The 20,731-nt window shown below is 38.0% G+C and overlaps 1 protein-coding gene across 2 annotated transcripts in view; it reads left to right on the top strand.

The window, feature by feature from the left end:
• MSH3 (mutS homolog 3) overlaps positions 1 to 20,731 on the top strand; it is a 117,760-nt gene that overhangs the window by 50,841 nt on the left and 46,188 nt on the right. For both annotated transcript variants that reach the window (XR_002828157.1, XM_014451038.2), the window contains exons 12-15: positions 552 to 661; positions 9,329 to 9,461; positions 18,084 to 18,271; positions 18,935 to 19,103. Coding sequence is in view for 1 of the 2 variants with exons in the window: in XM_014451038.2 (XP_014306524.1) it covers positions 552 to 661; positions 9,329 to 9,461; positions 18,084 to 18,271; positions 18,935 to 19,103 (600 nt within the window). In the remaining variant the exon portion in view is untranslated. The remainder of the gene's footprint in view (positions 1 to 551; positions 662 to 9,328; positions 9,462 to 18,083; positions 18,272 to 18,934; positions 19,104 to 20,731) is intronic.

The following is a 20,731-nucleotide window of genomic DNA, read 5'->3' as shown; positions in this document are numbered from 1 at the left end:
TAATAAAACAGACTAAAATAAAACCCTTCCAGGGTAAATTCTGGGAGGGCGGTGCAAGTTCACATCTATCTCCAATACCTTCTACTCCTGTGCTGTTGTGAGAGCATTGGTTTTTAGAACAGTAATTCTGAGGCAGTGGGAGATACTGAATTGCCAAAGGCAAATTGTATTTCCCAAGGCAGTAAAATGTATTATTATATTTTTAAGATGCTTAGGACAAATATATATTTCAAAAGAGATTTCTGAATAATTTATTCTTAGTTAACCAAAAACGACACAGACTATCTCTTTTCTGTGCAAAATATCAATACTTTCGGTATATTGTATGTGTGTGTGTATATATATATATTTGTGTTTTGTGTGTGTATGTATACACACATGTTCACTGATCAAACATTAAATGAACACTTGTTATGAGCCATACTTTATGCCAGGCATATGTAACATTGAAAATTGTGATCCATGGAATAATTAGGGCACATGATCAACTAGCAGTTTTGGTACAAATACAATTATCTAGTTAATAAAACTTGTTTTCTGGTCTTTCTTAGACTGACATGAAAAGCAAAGGAAGTTTATTTTGGGTTTTGGACCATACTAAAACTTCATTTGGGAGACGGAAGTTAAAGAAGTGGGTGACTCAGCCGCTCCTTAATTTAAGGTAAAGGGAATTTTTTGATTGTGTTTAATCTGAAATTACATACAGTAGTGAAAGTAAAGGCATGTTGGCCTCCTTAAAAACAAGGTTACTATGACATATAAGAACACAACTTTAAATTGGGGAAGATTTTATTTTGTATCTGGCAACAGACTGTCTGATATTGTGAGGATTTTTTTCCTCGCCCCCAAGAATGAGCCTGCTTGTAGATTGGAAGACATAGGGTATGCTGGGGAAAGTGGGTTATGTAGTTAGTTTGGGCCATCAGTAGCATAAGGGGGTAAGGAGGGAAGAAGGGGTTGAAGAGATGGGGTGCTGCCTTTTGTAGAGGGCTTTGCAGGCTAGGCTGAGGAGTTGGTGGCCAGAGGAAGTTAATCCAGTGATTCTGAGCATGGGAGTGACAGGGTCAGAGCTGGGCTTGAGTGTAGGAGGGGACAAAGTGGTGGTGGTGGGGTAAGTTACCAAGTTCACGGAGAGGTTCTGAGGACCTGAGCTAAGTTAGTATCAGTACTCTGAAAGAGGTCAGGTATAAGACATTTAGGACAGTAGAATGGGTAACTAGGGGCACCTTTATTGCAGACCAAGCACTGTGCTAGAGGCTTTATGTGTACGTCACTTTTAAACTGCATGATGGCCTCACTGTTGGCTACATCTTATGCTGTGCTTGGTAAATAGTCATCTTGAAAAAAGGATAGCAGACACTGTTATGAGTGTTAGTAGTAAGTTTTAAGAAATTGTTTTGATGGTGATGGTTACCAGATTACTTCAGCTTTTAGTGGGTTATTTCAATTTCCCTTCCTGACCATAAAGACCTTCAGACAGGGGAAGCTGACTAGATAAAGAAGAATTCTGAAAATGAAAGTATCTACGTGGGTTCATTATTCAAATGCAATAAGGATACCTTGTGGAGCAAGAGCAGACAAGCCGGCCTTCTGCGGGCAGTGTGTGGATAGCCCCCTAAAGGGTGTTGCATTCTGGGTAATGGAAAGGCATCTGCCTAAGCATCCACGGCAGTTTTTAGTATTTTATTTGCTTGGCTAAAATATTCATCAGAAACAGACTCACTAGTAGATGTTTGCATGAGAATTAAAATTTTTATTTTTATCATTAAATTTGTTTTCTAAAATGAGGATTAACTTGAGATAAGTTCAGTAGACCATGTTGTATGCTCTTTATCGACTGGACCATGTGTCCCTTGGGATCCTGCTCTCCCAGAAAGGCTGGAGAAAATAAATACTCCATGCATCGAACACTGATACTTTCAAGTGTGAACTTTAAGCCGGCTTGGCACTTATGTAGCCAGTAACAAACACAAAACCTTTTCCTTTGCCTTTTTTATTTTAAGTCATAATTTTAAAACTTTCATCTTCCTAATTCTTCAAAATCCATTTTAAAATAATTTGTTTAAATCTTAATGGCACTTACAACCTATTCCAAACAAATTCTCTGAGAAAATCTTCAGCTGATTAGTCGGTGGGTCAGTTATATATTTTTTGTTCCCCCCCTAAACTAACATAGGTGCCATGCATATCACATCAACGGTTCCGTTCGTCCAGGCTAACATTCTGTCTCTGACATTGGCAGCCAAATGTTAGTTTAGGACCAGGATTTCTTCTTTAGTGAGATCATAGAACAAATAATTGGTGACAAGGGAACTTAGTAATATAAAGCAGGTCTTCCAAAGTTCTCCAAGACCCCATTACTTGCCAGTCATCCATGAATTCTCTTAAATTCCCTTAAGATCTTTACATTTTTAGCTTATTTTAACTTCCAAGGCAATCTCATATTCGTAAATCCAGGACCAAATGTTTCAAGTTTCAGAGGATTTTTCACTCCCACCACCTTTTATTCTATAAAATGACCTCTTTGGTGCAGACTATGCTAGTGCCCTGTACTTACTGACTGATTCAGATAATTCACTTAGATTATTGAGATTGGATTTTGCTTTAATGAAGCTACATAAGTTTTTATAAATAGGTTATGCTTTCTTATGTGTTGTGATTTCAGAGAGGAGGGGAGAGGGAGAGAGGAGATAGAAACATCAATGGTGAGAGAAAATCATTGAGTCGCTGCCTCCAGCACACCCCCACCCTGACCACTGGGGATCGAGCCCGCAACCTAGGCATGTGCCCTGACCTTCTAGTTTATAGGTTGATGCTCAACCACTGAGCCATGCCAGCTGGGCTAATTTTACATTCTTAATATCTCTTGAAACTCTGAGCTATTTTCATTTCTCTATTCTCTACCCGGTTCAGATCATTAACATCACCCCTGGATTACTGAAACGGCTTTCTAACCAGTCTTTCTGCTACTGCTGTTTTGTTCTTTCAAATGTTGGCCATTGGCTCCCATTGCTCCTCTGTGGTCTGCATTACTCACATGGCCAGGTCCCTGCTTACTTTCCCAGCGTCTTCTATCACACTTTCACCCTCCATCTTACACTACTTCTACAGCTGGTACTTTTTAAGCATTCAGTAATTATTCATTGAATAAATCGTGTATGTGAAAGGTGAAGCTAGGTAGACCAGGTAGTGAATCTTAGGCCCTAGGAGAGGGTTTATGATTCATGTTTCTACTAGGAATCTGTTTATGTCGTTGGTTTAGCCATATTGCATGACCAGTGTCTTAATGTTGGAATTTAATTTATTCATTTTATATCAGCTGTCTTTAGGGCAAGAAATTAGATCAACAAAACCAACCTCTCCTTAGCAGTTTGCATTTTAACTTTCCCCCTAAATAACCTTATGTTAGAATTATAGAGGCATCTCCATGAATAGCAATAAGGAGGTACAGACAGACTCCATCACATGCCCTTACAACGGCAATAGCTGTAGGTCACGCACTGAGTTTCTCAGTGACAGCCACACAAATTCTAATGTCATTACTCAGTTCATCTTCAAATGTGAAGGACTCCAGTGACACCCACATTTAGTCCTTGGGGTTTTGGTGGTAAAAAACAATCTTTGTCATCCCCAGAACCTCAAGTCCGTAGTTTTTGTCATATGGAATGAAATGACTCAGGTGTCTTTATTCGTTTAGAATGTATCATGGTTTTAAAAAAAATTAAATGTGTTAGGGCGACAATATACATTTGTATATTGCATTGTGTACTCAACACCAAAAGTCTCCTTCCGTCACCATATATTTGATCCCCTTTATCCTCTTCATGTTCTCCGTATCCCCCTTTCCCTCTGGTAACCACTGTACTGTTATCTGTGTCTGTGAGTTTGTTTGTTTGATTTGTTTGTTCATTTGTTGCTTTCCATTTTATATCCCCCAATGAGTGAAATCATATGGTTCTTGTCCTTTTCTGTCTGACTTATTTCACTGAGCATGATACTCTCAAGATTCATCCATGTTGTCACAAATGGCAATATTTCATCCTTTCTTATGGCTGATTAGTATTCCATTATAGATATGTACCACATCTTTATCCAGTCATCCACCAAAAGACACTAGGTGTTTCCATGTCTTGGCCACCATGAATAATGATGCCGTGAACATAGGGGTATATATATCTTTACAAATACATGTTTTCAGATTTTTCTAGTAGATACCCAGAAGGGGGGATTGCTGGGTCATATGGTAACTCTATTCTTAATTTTTTGAGGAACCTCCATACTGTTTTCCATAGTGTACTAGTTTACATTTCCACCAGTAGTGTATGAGTGTTCTTTTTTCTTTACATCTTCTCCAACACTTGTTTTCTCTTGCCTTGTTGTTAATAGCTATTCTAACAGGAGTGAGGTAGTTTCTCATTAAGGTATTGGTTTGCATTTCCCTTATAACTAGTGTAGTTGAGCATCTTTTTAAATATCTGTTGGCCGTTTGTGTGTCTTCTTGGGAAAAATGTCCTCTGCCCATTTTTTAATTGTATTGTTTATTTTGTTGTTGAATTGTTTAAGTTCTTTATAATTTGGATGTTAGCCCCTTATTGCAATATTGTTCGCAAATATCTTCTCCTAGTTGGTTGGTTGCCTTTTTGTTTTGTTGATGGTTTCTTTTGCTGTGCAGAAGCTTTTTAGTTTGATGTATTCCTAGTCATTTATTTTTCTTTTACTTCCCCTGCCTTTGGGGTCAAGTTCACAAAAACCTCTGAGACCAAGGTCCATAAGTTTAGTACCTATGTTTTCTTCTGTGTTTTTTATTGTTTTAGGTCTTATATTTGAGTTAATGTTTGTGTTATGGTATCAAATAGCAACCTGGTTTCATTCTTTTGCATGTGGCTATTCAGTTTTTCCAACACCATTTATTGAGGAAGCTTTAGGTTATATATTTTTTTAAGATCAACTATAGAATACTATAGGGTATCCGGGAATATCTTTACCATCATCTAATTGACAGTGCTTCTTCCTGCTTTGTTTACTGTCACCAAATCTCTTTCATTGATTGCACTGAACTAATTGTTCTCTATTCTAGAGGTCTGACTATTGTTTTACAGTTATTTGGAAAACCTTCTTACTCTTGCTAATAAATAACAGTTCCAAGGTATACAAACTATTTTATTTATGAAACTTGATTAGAAGTTATTTTTATATCTTTGCATTATGATCTGTGTATAGGAGATAAAGTGGAATTATAGCTGCCTCAATGATGAGAGATTTGTGGTAAACAGTACCACACGCCCTTAGATCTCCTCCCTGTCCATGTTAGACATCTGTAATTGGTATGGCATTCCTTCTCAATGCAGCCTACTAACCAGTCTCAACATAGTATTTCAAGTCACTACTACCAGATTTAGCACAGGAGATCCCTGAACTAGCTTTCCTCGTGTAATTCTTCCTTGTTGTTCACTTTACACAAAATACCTTTTGCATGAAATGTCTTAAGTGTTGTCTACACATAGTTATTACCAAGCTTATATATTGGGTGCTATTTTCCCCCTCCCCCTGCTGTTCTTTGTGGAATCTACCAAACAAATTTTGTAAGCCAATAAAGTTCACCATAAAAATGATGATAACAGTTAACATGTTTTGAGTAGTTATTATGTACCAGGCACTGTGCTAAGTGCTTAATATGTATTGTTTCCTTGAATTCTTGTAACAACTCTATACGGGGACATTATTATTCTCATTTATAGATAGAGAAACGAGAGCAGGGCTAAATAACTGGTAAATGGTAGAGCCTAGATTTGAACTTAGGTCACCTGCCTTCTCGACCCCATTTATTAACCTCCAAGCTATTACCTCCTTATAACAAATGAAGGCTGGGTTAAAGCCAAAATGATTCATAGTGAGCATGCTTTTGCCTGTGGTATCACTAGGCTAAAATAAAAGCCACTACCTTTGTATTTTTTCAGATTGCAAACCAACTTAACACAACCTTCTCAGTCTCTTTCTAAGAAATTTACAGTTTTGTCTTTTTTTTTTTGCTTGTTTTTTTTTTTCTTCTAATTTTTATTACTGAAAGTATTACATATGTTGCCTTTTTTTCACCATTAACCCCCTCCAGCCCGGCCCCCGCCCCCTGCCCCAGGCTTTCACCACAATTGTTCGTGTGCATGGGTTATGTATATGTACATACAAAGTCTTTGGTTGATTACCTTTCACCCATCCTCCCTCCCTCACCTTCCCTCTGAGATTCCACAGTCTGATCCATGCTTCCAAGTCTCTGGATCCACTCCGTTCATCAGTTTATTTTGTTAATTAGATTGTACATATGAGTGAGATCATGTGATACTTGTCTTTCTCTGACTGACTTATTTCACTTAGCATGATACTCTCCAGGTCCCTCCATGCTATCTCAAAGGGTAAGAGATTCTTCTTTTTTACTGCTGCATAGTATTCCATGGTATAAATGTACCACAGCTTTTTTATCCACTCATCTACTGATGGGCACTTGGACTGTTTCCAGATCTTAGCTATTGTCAATTGTGCTGCTATGAACATCGGGCACAATTCTTTCTGATTGGTGTTTCGGGTTTCTTAGGAAATATTCCTAGAAGTGGGATCCCTGGGTCAAATGGCAGTTCCATATTTAATTTTTTTGAGGAAACTCCGTACTGTTTTCCATAGTGGCTGCACCAGTCTGCATCCCCACTGGCAGTGTATTAGGGTTCCCTTTTTTCCACATCCTCGCCAGCACTTGTCATTTGTTGATTTGTTGATGGTAGCCATTCTGACAAGTGTGAGGTAATACCTCATTGTTGTTTTAATTTGCATCTCTCTGATGATCAGTGACTTTGAACATTTTTTCATATGTCTCTTGGCTGTCTATATGTCCACTTTATAGAATTGCCTATTTAGGTCCTTTGCTCAGTTTTATATCTATGTTTAAAAAACGTTCTGGTGGACTTCATAAATATGATTTGGATTTTTATTAACCTTTTTTGCTTTTATCTTTTCATATCTCAGACAACCTTTATAAATTTTGAGAGAGTAGCTATCTTTGTCGGCTGTCTTATACATTCACAGATGGCATTACTTTATCTGTCCTCATACCATCTGTAGCATCATCTCAGTCTATTCCAATTGGTGTCGTCTTTCATTTATTCAGGAGTGAGTTTATTAAAATAAAACTTTATATTTGTATAGCATTTCGGGTAAATGTTAGGGTAAAACAGTGATTTATTTTATCACAACAATCCTATGCAAAGGAATTTTAATTTTTCATTTATTTATGTTTTACCTCATCTTGCTTTACTTTATATGTAGTCTTTGAAGTTGAATTGAATTCAACAACCATTTATTGAGCACATATTGTGATCCCAGAACTGTGGGAATAAAGATATGACCCCTGTTCTCACTGAGCTTACAGTCTAGTGGAAGAGACAGTGAGGAAGCAAATAGAGTTAGGAAATAGAGGGTGGTATGGAAAAGGATTAAGTCTGGTCTGGTGCATCTAGAAAGCCCTCTCAGAGGAAGGGTGATTAGGAGCTTGTGGGTTGTAGGAAAGAGGAAAAGAAACTCTAAGGTATAGTGAGCAGTACACTTGAAAGCTCTGACATTAGAGAATTTGGAGTGACCAAGACAATGGAAGAAATTCAGAGCGAGAGGAAGGGAGTGACAGGTGTTCTGAAGTGAGACTTGAGAGGTAAGCAGGAATCAGTTGTAGGTCAATTAAGGATTCTGGATTTGGACCTAAGATTATGGCAGGTGTTGGATGAGCTTAAAGCAGAGGTATGACATGACATATTTGGGTTCTAGGAAGACCTCTCAGGGTACAGTGTCGAGAATGGTCTGGAAAAAGGGACAGCAGTGGATGTGGGAGGGGAGGGAGGAGGCTGTTTTAGTAGTCTGAGAAGTGATCTTTTACTTGGACTAGTGTAATGGAGAGAAATGGGTAGATTTAAGAGACCACCCCAGTGAGAATGGAAGAGCCAATCTGTGTCTACCGAGCTCTGGCTTGTTCTGCTCTCTCATGCTGAACAAATGCCTGTTTTACAGCCAGAGAAAAACGGAGCAGAAATGAGACCTGAAATTAGTTTCTGTATCAGGAACAGGCATGGCCTCACAGGATAGCTATAAAGATAATAAAGATAATAGCACTCAGTTAATTGCAAAGTACTCAATTTAACAGTCGTCATCTAGGCAGGATTCTGATGTGAGGTTTGCCCTTTCACGTGAATGTGTGTGATATCAACATAACTTTGATAAACAAATGTGCATTTAGAGCTAGTGTCTCCCTTTCCCTCCAAATGTCAGTTCATTCTTTCATTTGCTTGCTTGTTTGTTCATTCATTCATTCAAAACATTTACTGAGGGCCTGCTAGCCACTAGATAGGTGTACTTATCTCAGGCTTTAATATCACAGGTGGCCATTGTACCTAGTGTAGGCCTTTGGTGTTCATAGGAACTAGGTGGGCCACATTGCATAGAGGACACATTTAGTCAGGTTTCCATTTTAAGTTGACAGGGCCTCCTCATTCCTTCCCAAGTGACACATCACTTAGAGTGTAGACATTGATAGAATCCTGCGGCCCTGGCCTCCCATGTCTCCTGATGTCGTTCCGCTGTGTTTTCTGTAGCTGCTCCCAGTCTTTGCTTGGGCTCCGTATGCCTAATCCCAGTTCACTCAAACAGTTGGTCGGTTCCAGTCCTTTATGGAAGCAGTTGGTTAATGGGATGAATTGTTTTTGACTGAGATGGTCAGTCATTTCAGGCAGGAAAATCTGGTTGCCCATCGTAAACCTGTTATAGTAGCCAAGGTGATGCCACAGTTGTAGCACATAAATCCTCAATCTGGTGTAAATACAATGGACGTTTACTTCTTGCTAATGTAAAGTCCAGTGGGTAGTGATGCGAGATTGGAGGGGGTTTTTTTGCTCCATTTGTGTACCCAGGCTGATGGAGTCAGCAAGATTGCCCTGGGCTCAACGTCCAGTAGGCAAATGGGGAGAGAGCAAACACCAGGAGTTTTTCATGGGCCAGGGCTAGCAGTGGCGTAGTCCTTCCTACCAGCGTTCATTGGCTAGAAATTGGGTACACGCCCATACCTATCTTCAGAGGAGGCTGAGAAGTGCAGTCTCTGCGTCTGCCCAGGAGGAAGGGAAAACCCGATGAGCCTGTCTCTGCCCCTCCTTGTGTGGTACCTGCTTTGTGATTCAAATGATGAGGGTCAGGAAAGGACCAGTGATGTGGAGCAGCCTCCTTTGTGGCTGGGCTTTAGAGTGGGAGATGTCCACATTCTCACTGCTACTGCGTCTTATAACTGCTATTACTGTTCTCACAGGGAAATAAATGCTCGGCTGGATGCTGTGTCTGAAGTTCTTTCTTCTGAATCCAGTGTGTTTGGTCAGATAGAAAATCATCTACACAAATTGCCTGACATAGAGAGAGGAGTCTGTAGCATTTATCACAAAAAAGTAAGTGTGGTACAGTCAAATCTGTTAAAATCGGTAATGTTCCTCAGCATGAGCACATCAGATATTAAAAGAAAACATCTCAGAGCTTTAGTGTTACTGTATTTTATAAAATGTTGCAGAGAACACGAGAGAATCCTCAAAAATTTTAACTGCATAAATTAAGATTATTCCAGTTTTTGCATTGTAAAAAATAATTTGCCTACTTCTGTCAACTGCTTTTAAGTTATTAGTTTTTAAAATCAGTACTTTTTAATGGAAACAACATGACCAAAAATTTGTCACAGAATTTTGAGACCCATTAAAATAACAATGTTTAATGAGAAACCTGTGTGTTCTTTTGGTCCACACTGTAACTTTCTGTTATACTACTTAGGTAGAAGACTTCAGAGTTGCCCACTGGAAATAACCTTTTCCCAGTGTTATATCTGCTGATACTTTACAATTGGATAGTTCGGTTAACATTTTTTTCTGGGTGGGAACTTTGGGGTTTTTGTGTTTTGTTTTGTTTTTTTTCCACTTAAAGGGAGGAATCACCTATCTCTTTATGGTAAAAGCTATGGGAAAGGGGGTCTGTTGGTGTTACACTAAATAGTTCAGGACAGGTAAGCAAAGAGTAACTTTGTGTTGTAAGCTAGTTTCTAAAGGCCAAATTCTGTAAAGGCCACGTGTTAACATATAAATTTTGTAGTTACATCAATATTGAGTAAATTTGTTGGTATGTAAAATTTTAGTTTCCCAGTTTTACTGGAATGTGAATTCACATTGACAAATGCTGAGGTAATTTAAGAACCTAAAGTGAGGTTTGAATAGTATTGAACACTGTCTTGCTGCAGTTATTGTATCCAAATTCTAGGAAAAATAAATTGATGCTGGAAAAAAAAAACACCCCTCAAAATGGTTAAAGGACTTAAATGTAAGATAGGCAGCAAAATATCATACATATGTCGTAGCAATATCTTTACTGATACAGCTCCTAGGGCAATGGAAACTAAGGAGAAAATAAACAAATGGGACTACATCAAAATAAAAAGCTTCTGCACAGCAAAATAAACCATCAACAAAAAACAAGAAAGCCCACTGCATGGGAGAACATATTTGCCAATGTTATCTCATATAAGGGTTTAATCTCCAAAATTTACAGGGAATTCATTCAACTAACAAAAGGAAGATAAACAACCCAATCAAAAAATGGGCAAAGGACCCAAGTAGACACTTTTTGAAAGAGGGCATACACAAGGCAGAGAGACATATGAAAACATGCTCAAAGTCACTAATCATCCAAGAGATGCAAATCAAAACAACAATGAGGTACCATCTCACACCTGTCAGAATGGCTATCATCAACAAATCAACAAATGACAAGTGCTGGAGAGGATGTGGAGAAAAAGGAACCCTCGTGCACTGCTGGTGGGAATGCAGACTGGTGCAGCCACTGTGGAAAACAGTATGGAGTTTCCTCAAAAAGTTAAAAATGGAACTCCCATATGACCCAGTGATCCCACTTCTAGGACTATATCCCAAGAAAGTAGAAACACCAATCAGAAAGGATATATTATATGCACCCCTATGTTCATAGCAGCACAATTTACAATAGCTAAGATTTGGAAACAGCCTAGGTGCCCATCAGCAGACGAGTGGATTAAAAAATGGTGGTACATCTACACAATGGAATACTATCTATACTAATAAAAGGGTAATATGCTAATTAGACTGGGAGACCTTCCAGGAGACCTTCTGGACATTCTTCTGGACAAAGCCATGGTGGCAGGGCCGAGGTAGAGGCAGTTAGAGGCCAAGAGGGGAGGGCAGTTGTGGGTGATCAGGCTGGTGGGGGGCGGGGCCGTATGGGGTAAGCAGACCATCAGTGGGGGTCAGTTTGAGGTGATCAGGACATTGGGGGGCGCAGTTTGGAGTGAGCAGGCCAGCAGGGGGGCAGTTGGGGACCAGCAGGCCAGTGAGGAGGGAAGGTCGGGGCAAGCAGGCCGGCGGCAGGGGGCAATTGGGGGCGAGCAGGCCAGCAGACAGAGCGGTTAGGGGCAATCAGGTAGGCAGGCAGGCAGGTGAGCAGTTAGGAGTCAGCAGTCCCAGATTGCGAGAGGGATGTCCGACTGCCGGGTTTAGGCCCGATCCCTGTAAACCGGCAGTAGGATATCCTTCAAGGGGTTCCAGATTGGAGAGGGTGCAGGCCAGGCTGAGGAACACCTCCCTCCCCCGTGCACGAATTTCGTGCACTGGGCCACTAGTGCTGCTATAAAAAAGAAGGAACTTTTACCATTTGCAACCACATAGATGGAACTGGAGAGCATTATGCTAAGTAAAATAAGCCAGTCGGAGAAAGATAAATATCTCACTCGTATGTGGGATATAATGATCAACATAAACTGATGAACAAAAATAGATCCAGAGACAAGGTAGCACTGAACAGACCGTCTAACCTCAGAGAGAAGGCAGGGGAGGGAGGGGCAGTTAGAGATCAACCAAAGGACTTGTATGCATGCATATTAGCATATCCAGTGGACACAGACACTGGGGTGGTGGGGGCTTGTCCTGGAGGATGGGAGTGGGGGGGTTGGTCAATCGGGGAAAAAGGAGACATATGTAATACTTTAAACAATAAAAAGAAATGAAAAAGAAATGACAGGTTTTTCACTCTTAGGGAAATAATTTACTTTATGGTCAAAAGGTAAACTTCCAGTTATAAAATAAATAAGTCATGGAGATATAGTACAGCCTGGTGACAATAGTTAGCAATACTGTATTGTATATTCAAAAGTTGCTAGGATAGTAGATCTTACAAATTCTCATCACAAAAGAGAACCTTCGTGTACTGTTGGTAGGACTGAAATTAGTGAGGCACTATGGAAAAGAGTATAAAGATTCCTCAAAAAAATGAAATATAAAACTACAAGATGACCCTGCAATTCCACTTCTGGGTATTTATCTGAAGAAAATGAAAACACCAATTTGGCCCTAACCAATTTGGCCCTAACCGGTTTGGCTCAGTGGATAGAGTGTCAGCCTGCGGACTGAAGGGTCCCAGGTTTGATTCCAGTCAAGGGCATGTAGCTTGGTTGCGGGCACATCCCCAGTGGGGGGTGTGCAGGAGGCAGCTGATCGATGTTTCTCTCTCATGGATGTCTCTAACTCTCTATCCCTCTCCCTTCCTCTCTGTAAAAAAATCAATAAAATATTTTAAAAAAAGAAAAAAAGAAAACACCAATTTGAAAAGATATATACATCCTTATTTTCATTGCAGCATTATTTACAACTAGAGGCCCGGTGCACAAAATTCGTGCACAGGTAGGGTCTCCAGGCCTGGCTGGCGATCAGGGCTAATCTGTGGGGTGACCAGTGTTCAGGGGGCCCCACTGTCACTCAACTTGGCCAGCCTGGCACCGCCCGCTCGCTGGCCCTGGCCCCCGCCGCCAGTCACCTCCCACCACTGACAGCCACCAATCTGTTCTCTGTATCTGTGAGTTTAGTTTTTTTATTGTTGTTGTTATTGTTGTTTTTTTAGATTTCACATATAAGTGAGATCATACAGTATAGAATCTAATTGATTTTAAAGGTATTCAATGGAGAAAGAATGACTTTTTTTAAAAGAATTTCAAATGTCCTTTACTAAAGAACTTATGACTCACTCAGAAGCTGTTCCTTGTTGCTGTTTTAATGTTTAATGTGCGTAAAGATTGGTTTGAAAAGTGAAGATTAGAAACAATATAGTAACAAACCAAATCATTAGGAAATCTAAATACTTTAAGCCAAATTTTTATGGATAGTTAGCTGGCTCTTGGAACCCGCCATCAAACACATGTCTGTTCTTTATCATTAGAGTACTCTACAAATCTTCTGCTGTATGCACCAAATGGTGAGTGGTATTCTGGGTACAGAATGTTTTAATTATGTGAAATTCATAAAATGGTAAGGAACAGTGTTTGGCTGTTGTGGAAGTGGTAAGCCTATCCCATCTTGCTGTGTGTAAGGTGCCATAGAATAGGCACAAATAGGTATTTTTATGATGATAATAGTAGAGGATCCCAAGTGGGTTAACCCTGAAATAAAATAAACATTTCTTTTAATAGAACTTAAAATCCAGATCTTAGAAAATTGTGATAGTCACAGGAACCAATTAACTTTTTTTTTTTTAACTCAAGAACTTTTTTGTAAGAAAGTGACACATAACTGCTAAGGTTGGCATATACTTAAAGGATAATAGCACTTAGTAAATGTCGGAAAGACAGTGATTCCAGAATTTTTTGTGGGTGAGAATAGTTTCTTAGCCAGACTGGGGTAGGCCTAAAGTCAGATGTCCAGTGCGGAGCTTCGGCTGGGGCTCTTCCGGCCTGTGATGCTGGCTTTTGCACTTGCGGGTCTGTGCTAACGCTCTTCCACAGGGCAGTGTGCTGCTGGGAATGGGGCTGCACCGAGTGGCTCCGGGAGCAGCTGCCTTGTCCTCTGCCTCAGCTTTCCCCGAATCCTCAGCTTTCTTTCAGAACCATTGAAAGACACTTGAGAATAATCTTCCTTGGGCACTTAGGACTTGGTTGGAAAGAGCTTCTCGTTTTCAGTCTGCTTCTGTTGTTGACTTAAACTTTACATCATATCTGAGCATGAAAAATCAACCCCTTTTTTTCCTTCTCAAATTACAGTAATCTCATGTAGGTTATTATTAAAAATTATATTGAAAATGTTTATTTTTAGTCCTTTATTTTTTTGGTTTTCTTTATTAAATATATTTTTATTGGTTTCAGAAAAGAAGGATGAGGGAGAGAGAGATAGAAACATCAGTGATGAGAGAGAATCATTGATCGGCTGCCTCCTGCACACACCCCTACTGGAGATCGAGCCTGCAACTCGAGGCATGTGCCCTGACAGGGAATGGAACCATGACCTCCTGGTTCATAAGTGGACACTCAACCTCTGAGCCACACCAGTTGGGCTAGTCCTTCATCTTTGTTAAAATGTATCAAGCAACTATTGACCATAAAGCTTCTAGGTTCCACATTTATGCAAATAGTCCAGTTTCCTGTGTGTATCTTTCCCAGCATACAGTGGCCTTTCTGGAGAAGAGGTGCTTTATGCTACACTTTTAACTAAACTTTTGTTCAGTTGGATCTAACATCTTATTTTTCTGCATAATTTAATTCATTCCTTATAGTTAGTAGTTGTCTTTCGAAATATGTTCTTAGCATTAATCCATTTTATATATATTACTTATTATGTATACTTACTATTAACTCAACCCTAAATCTCTTACCTCAAGATATTTAATTTCATAAAATATTTTTAAAAATATATTTTTATTGATTTCAGAGAGGAAGGGAGAGAGAGAGAGATAGAAACATTGGTGATGAGAGAGAATCATTGATCAGCTGCCTCTTGCACGCCCCCTGCTGGGGATTGAGCCTGCAACCCAGGCATGTGCCCTTGACCGAATCGAACCCAGGACTCTTCAGTCCACAGGCCAATGCTCTATCCACTGAGCCAAACCAGCTAGGGCTCAAATATTTTTTTAATTTTATTTTCTTGAGCCTTCTTAACTGATCCAACCTGAACTAGTTGCCCTTCTCATTACAACTGTTATAGAACTACCTTCTTAGGTTCCCTTTATTTCCCTTGAATTGAATCTTCTGTTTTCTGTATTTCATGTATTCCTCTTGGTTTCTTCCTTCTTTTTGGTGGAATACAGCCTCAGAAGCATTCTGAGAAAGGGTATTGAAATGTTTTGAGATATTGATGTCTGGAAATGTCTTTTTTTTTTCTACTTTCACTGTTTTTGGTAGTTTGGATGTAAAACTCTAGGCTACAAATTATTTTCCTTCGGGGGCACAGACATACAATGGGGTAAGTTAGTTTGTTCAATAAATGGTGTTGGGAAAATTGGACAGATATGTGCAAAAATGGAAACCAAGCCACCTTTTTACACCATACACAAGAACAAACTCAAAATGGATTAAAAACTTAAATTTTATACTTGAAACCATAGAATCTTAGAAGAAAACATTGGCAGTAACATCTCGGACATTTCCCATAACAGTATTTTTTCTAATATATATCCTCGGGCAAGGGAAACAAAAGAAAAATAAACAAATGGGACTACACCAAACTGAAAAGTTTTTGCACAGCCAAGGAAAACATCAACAAAAATGAAAAGACAATCCACCAAATGCAAGAACATATTTAACAAGACACATCTGATAAGGGCTTAATATCCAACATTTATAAAACTCAACACCAAAAAAAAATCATTCCAATTAAAAATGGGCAAAGGACCTGAATAGATATCTCTCCAAAGACATACAGATGACCAATATATATATGAAAAGATGTTCAACATCAATAATCACCAGAGAAATGGGCAATGCATATATGCATATAAGTTCTTTGGTTATTCTCTTCCCTCTCTTCTTGCTCCCCCTCCCTTCTCTTTGAGATTCATCAGTTTGTTCCATGCTTCCATTGCCTCTGGATCTGATCTGTTTAGTTTGTCAGTTTATTTTGTTCATTAGATTCCACATATGAGTGAGATCATGTGACATTTGTCTTTCTCTGACTGGTTTATTTTGCTTAGCGTAATACTCTCCAGGTCCCTCCATGCTGTCTCAAAGGGTAAGAGATCCTTCCATTTTATAGCTGCATAGTATTCCATAGTGTATATGTACCACAGCTTTTTTTATCCACTCATCTACTGATGGGCACTTGGGCTGCTTCCAGATCTTAGCTATTATAGTATCTTAGAATTTTCCTCTTGGGCTTGTGAGCTTCCCCAGATACTCTTTCAGCCTCCTGACTAGCTAACAATATTCTGGGATGTAGAAGGGGACAACTGGGAATCTCAGTGTTTAGTTTGTCACTGTTCTTTTAATCCCTTGCTATTGGTGGTACCTTCATCTTTCACCGTGCCTGAGGCTGGTTCAGGATAGTCTATGTTTTAACTTCTCCAGAAACGAAATTAGTCTTCTGTAGTGTGGGAGAGTGGTGGTTGCCCAGTGGCAGGGAGAGGAATAGGAGATTGAGGGATTTAATTACTTTTTAAGTCACTTTCAACCAATCATTTCCTCCCCCTCCCCTAATTTCACTTACAAAGGTAATTTGTGCCACCATTTCCTGAGTATTTTAGGACTCTTGTTGTATCTCAAGCTGGATCCTAGTTTTCCCTAGGGCCAGCTTATGATGAAAATATTTTGAGTCTTCAAAGTCAATTACCACTTATCTATTTACTTAGAACGTCTAAGACAAGCATGTCAAACTCCCGGCCAGTGCTTGTTCTAAGATGTTGATGCAGTTGATCTCAGCCAAAAGGCTGAGAAGTGATATAAGATATTGTTGCTGTTGTCTTTTCTCCTGGTTATTCTTGTGGTGTACTGCCTTTTTAAGCAGTCTTTGACTGTAGTTTCAAGATAGAGAGAAATTAGATGCACGTGAAATTAAATAGCCCATTCTCTTTTTCAGAAGCTCCAGTGTAAAAAGTATTCATGCTCTATAAAAGATTACAGCAGTGTACACGGGTATGAAAGAGAGTGAAAAGTCTTCCTTTACCATCCTCACATACCCACTATCGAGAGTAAATTACATATGTACCTTTCTAGAAATTTTTAATTTATACTTTTATTTCTATAGAACAATGCATATAATTTAAAGAATCACAAATGAAATTTTACTTTGAAAATATATATGTATAATTAATATATGTTGAAATTATGAAGTTCCATATCAATTTATACATCAGTATGTACACATGTCTGAATTTTTAAACTGTTTCACACCTTGTGTGATTTTTTTCTAATACTTCAGTTGCTGGATATTGGTTTCTTTATCTTTTTAGTGTTATTATAAACAATTTACTATAAATATTCAGATACATATATTTTCACTGCTTGCTATACTATTTTAGTTAAATTCTTAAAAGTATAATGCTTAGTCAAAGGATATGTGCACTGTTTTATTATGATGATCTGTCAAATTGTCCTTCAAAAAGGTTATCTCTCTATGAATAGTATATAAAAATGTCTCTTTTTTACACTCTGTATGACTTGGTTATTATCAAGCTTTAAAATTTTTGACATCCTGATAAGTGAAAAATGCTATCCTGTATTTTTAATGTGCTTGGCCTAGTTATTTGTGTGGTTAATCATGTGCTTATTGGACATTCTTTTTTTTATGAGCTGCATAGTCAGTTCATTTAGCCGTTATTCTTTGGATTACTCATCTTCTTCATGTAAGATTTGTAAGAGCTCAATATATTTGGGGGGATTTGTCCTTCATCTCCCATATGTCTTACAGATATTTCCCCAGAACTGTCCTTTATATTTTTGACATTGTTTACTGTATTTTTGCTATGTGTTCAGTGTATTTGAAAATGAAAAACTGTTGAGCAACTATTGGCTTTACTATTTCTGTCTCAAATTATTTTCCTTATAGCTTTAAAATATTATTTTATAAAGAATTTAAACTATTGATTTGACATTTAGAAGGTATCAGCAGTATTTTATTTCAATTATATAGTTTATAAAATAAATTAAAACTTTCTTTTATTCTGATTCTAACTTTAAGTAGATCACAAATTAAATTTTATTTTCATGTATTATGTGCTATCTGGGTAAAAACTATTTATATTTTCAGTGTTCTACCAAAGAGTTCTTCTTGATTGTCAAAACCCTTTATCACCTGAAGTCAGAATTTCAAGCATTAATACCGGCTGTGAATTCCCATGTTCAGTCAGACCTGCTCCGGACATTTATTTTAGAAATTCCTGAACTCCTCCGTCCAGTGGAGCATTACTTAAAAATCCTTAATGAACAAGCTGCCAAGTAAGTAGCAAACTCAGTTCTTTCTTTCCAGTGGTGGAGGTTTTAATTTGCTTGTCCTAATGCGTTTGTCATTTGGTTTGTGGATTCTTAAATTTTACTAAAAGTAGTGGAAGAAATTGCATGTGAAATTAGAATTGTGATTGGATACTAAAGGCTATTTTACAGCTAGAAGTAACACTTTGCTATCTAAAATTTAGGCAGTTCACCATCTAGGATAGATGCAGTACTTACTCAGGTATCAGATGATGAAAATACTCAGGTGTCAGATGGCATCTTGTACTCATTTGCTAGAAATCCAGGGTTGGTCGGCCTTATATTTAGAAATGACAAGCAAAGTTATCCTTTAATAAGCAGTCCTTTTACATTCATCCCACAAAGAACTCTATATAAAAGAAAGAGGAATTGACAGTATTTATGTTTGTGTTTATTTTCTGAATAGGCAAACAATGCATATTGGTTTTTTACCATTGGAATCATGAGCTTGCAAAATGAAAATGGTGTTAGGGTAATTTTGTTTGTTTTCAAAGAAATGTACCCATAAATATTTAGTGGCAGTTTTCCAGACTTTCAACCTTTTGGGTTTACATCATGCTGCAAAAAAGAATTGATAACTGGTATAAGTGATATGCTTCAATATATATATTTGCATTTTCTATTTTTTAGAATTGGGGATAAAACTGAATTATTCAAAGACCTTTCTGATTTCCCTTTAATAAAAAAGAGGAAGGATGAAATTCAAGGAGTTACTGACAAGATCCAAATACATTTGCAAGAAATAAGAAAAATACTGAAAAATCCTTCCGCACAATATGTGACAGTATCAGGACAGGAGGTAACGTCAAAAATACTTTTATTGTAAAATCTGTTTTAAAATATAAATAAAAATATGAGGATAGAATGAAAACATTATTTTGTTCAGATTTCCTGTTTTGTTCCTTAGAAATATATTGTAATATTTTGTTTCGATAAGAATTATTTTAATAAGTATTTTGTTTATTTACTGTAGTAGATCAACTTGGTAAAACGATGCAACTTAATGTTGCATGTACTTTAATATTAGCCGTTGAATTGATTGTTGTAAATAGTGACTTACAGGATTCATTTATCCTAAATCCAGGGGAGAGCCGTTAGTCTTTGGTTCCTTGTTTGCAGATGACGAAATGACCGAAGTGAACCACTTGTGTTGATCACATAGTGATTATTGGCAGGGCTTCCTTCTGAAGTTAGGAGTGTAGGTGCTAACAAACCAAAAGCAAACTACAGTGAAAACCTATCTTAGTGAGACTTCCATGGGGTTATGGTGCTGTTTAGAATGTGTTTTTGGTACGTGTACTTCAGTTAAAGTTTGATGTTAATTCTGAATGAGAACCTGGAAAAACTATTTTTTTAAAGTGTGGTTGTACCTTTTGGTCCTGTCCTGAGTCTCGAGGCATACCTCTTCGAGATCTTATGTTTAATAAAAGATAAAGATTCTAATGGAGGAATGTTTATTAATCTTATGCTACTTAATAGACATTAAGTCAGCCTGTGTTCTGGACTAAAATTATTAAGATGTTATATTATCCTCAGGCAGACATTTTACAGTGCATTCCACATGGAGCTCTATATCACAGAACAATTATTGACAGTATTCATACTTTTTCTCCCCCCTTTCCCCCTGAACAGGCAAATACCAAATATTTAATTGTATGTCTTGGTTTCACCATGCAATCATGACCTTGCAAAGTGACAAGTGACCTTAGTGCCACTCTTCTGGCTATTTATTGAAATGAGATGATCCAAACTGCTTAGTAACATTAATAAAAGATATGTAAGTGTCAGTCCTTGCACTCACATGCTGTGTGACCATGGAAGGGTCACCTTCGTCATGAGTCTACCATGAAGACCAAAGGGTCACCTTCGTCATGAGTCTACCATGAAGACCAATTGTGCTAAAATATGTGAATGTGCTTTCTAATCATAAAGCACTACACAAATGTTACTCAAATAATAATAATAATAATAATAATAATAATAATAATAGTAGTAGTAGTAGTAATATAGTTACCATTAACCAGCACTTGTTAAAGTCTAGAATGATGCTAAACGCTTTGCATATGTTATCAAATTTAATCCTTGTAACAAGACAAGAAGGGGTTTTTCCAGTTTTGCCGGAAAGAAAACTGGAGTATGTAGGTAAGTCAGAAGCCCAATTCCATTCTAGTTCTGCCTGACTCTTTCTACCATGTCATTATTTCACTCTACTCATAGATATCAACATAAGGGATTCTCAACATCATGGATTTTATTTAATCCAGACATTTTAGAGCTCATAGTATTCAAACTAAAATAAAACTTAAATCTTGGGAAGGCAGTCCTGGAATCGATTGGCAGTTTTTAAGTAAAAATAATGAGGAACTCATAAAGGACACTAAATTAGTTATTTTATTTTATTTTTATCAGTGTAGCATTGAAGTTTAA

Source organism: Myotis lucifugus, unplaced genomic scaffold, assembly GCF_000147115.1.
Source record: "Myotis lucifugus unplaced genomic scaffold, Myoluc2.0 scaffold_0, whole genome shotgun sequence".
Taxonomy (NCBI): Eukaryota; Metazoa; Chordata; class Mammalia; order Chiroptera; family Vespertilionidae; genus Myotis; species Myotis lucifugus.
This window is presented reverse-complemented; position numbering and strand designations above follow the sequence as displayed.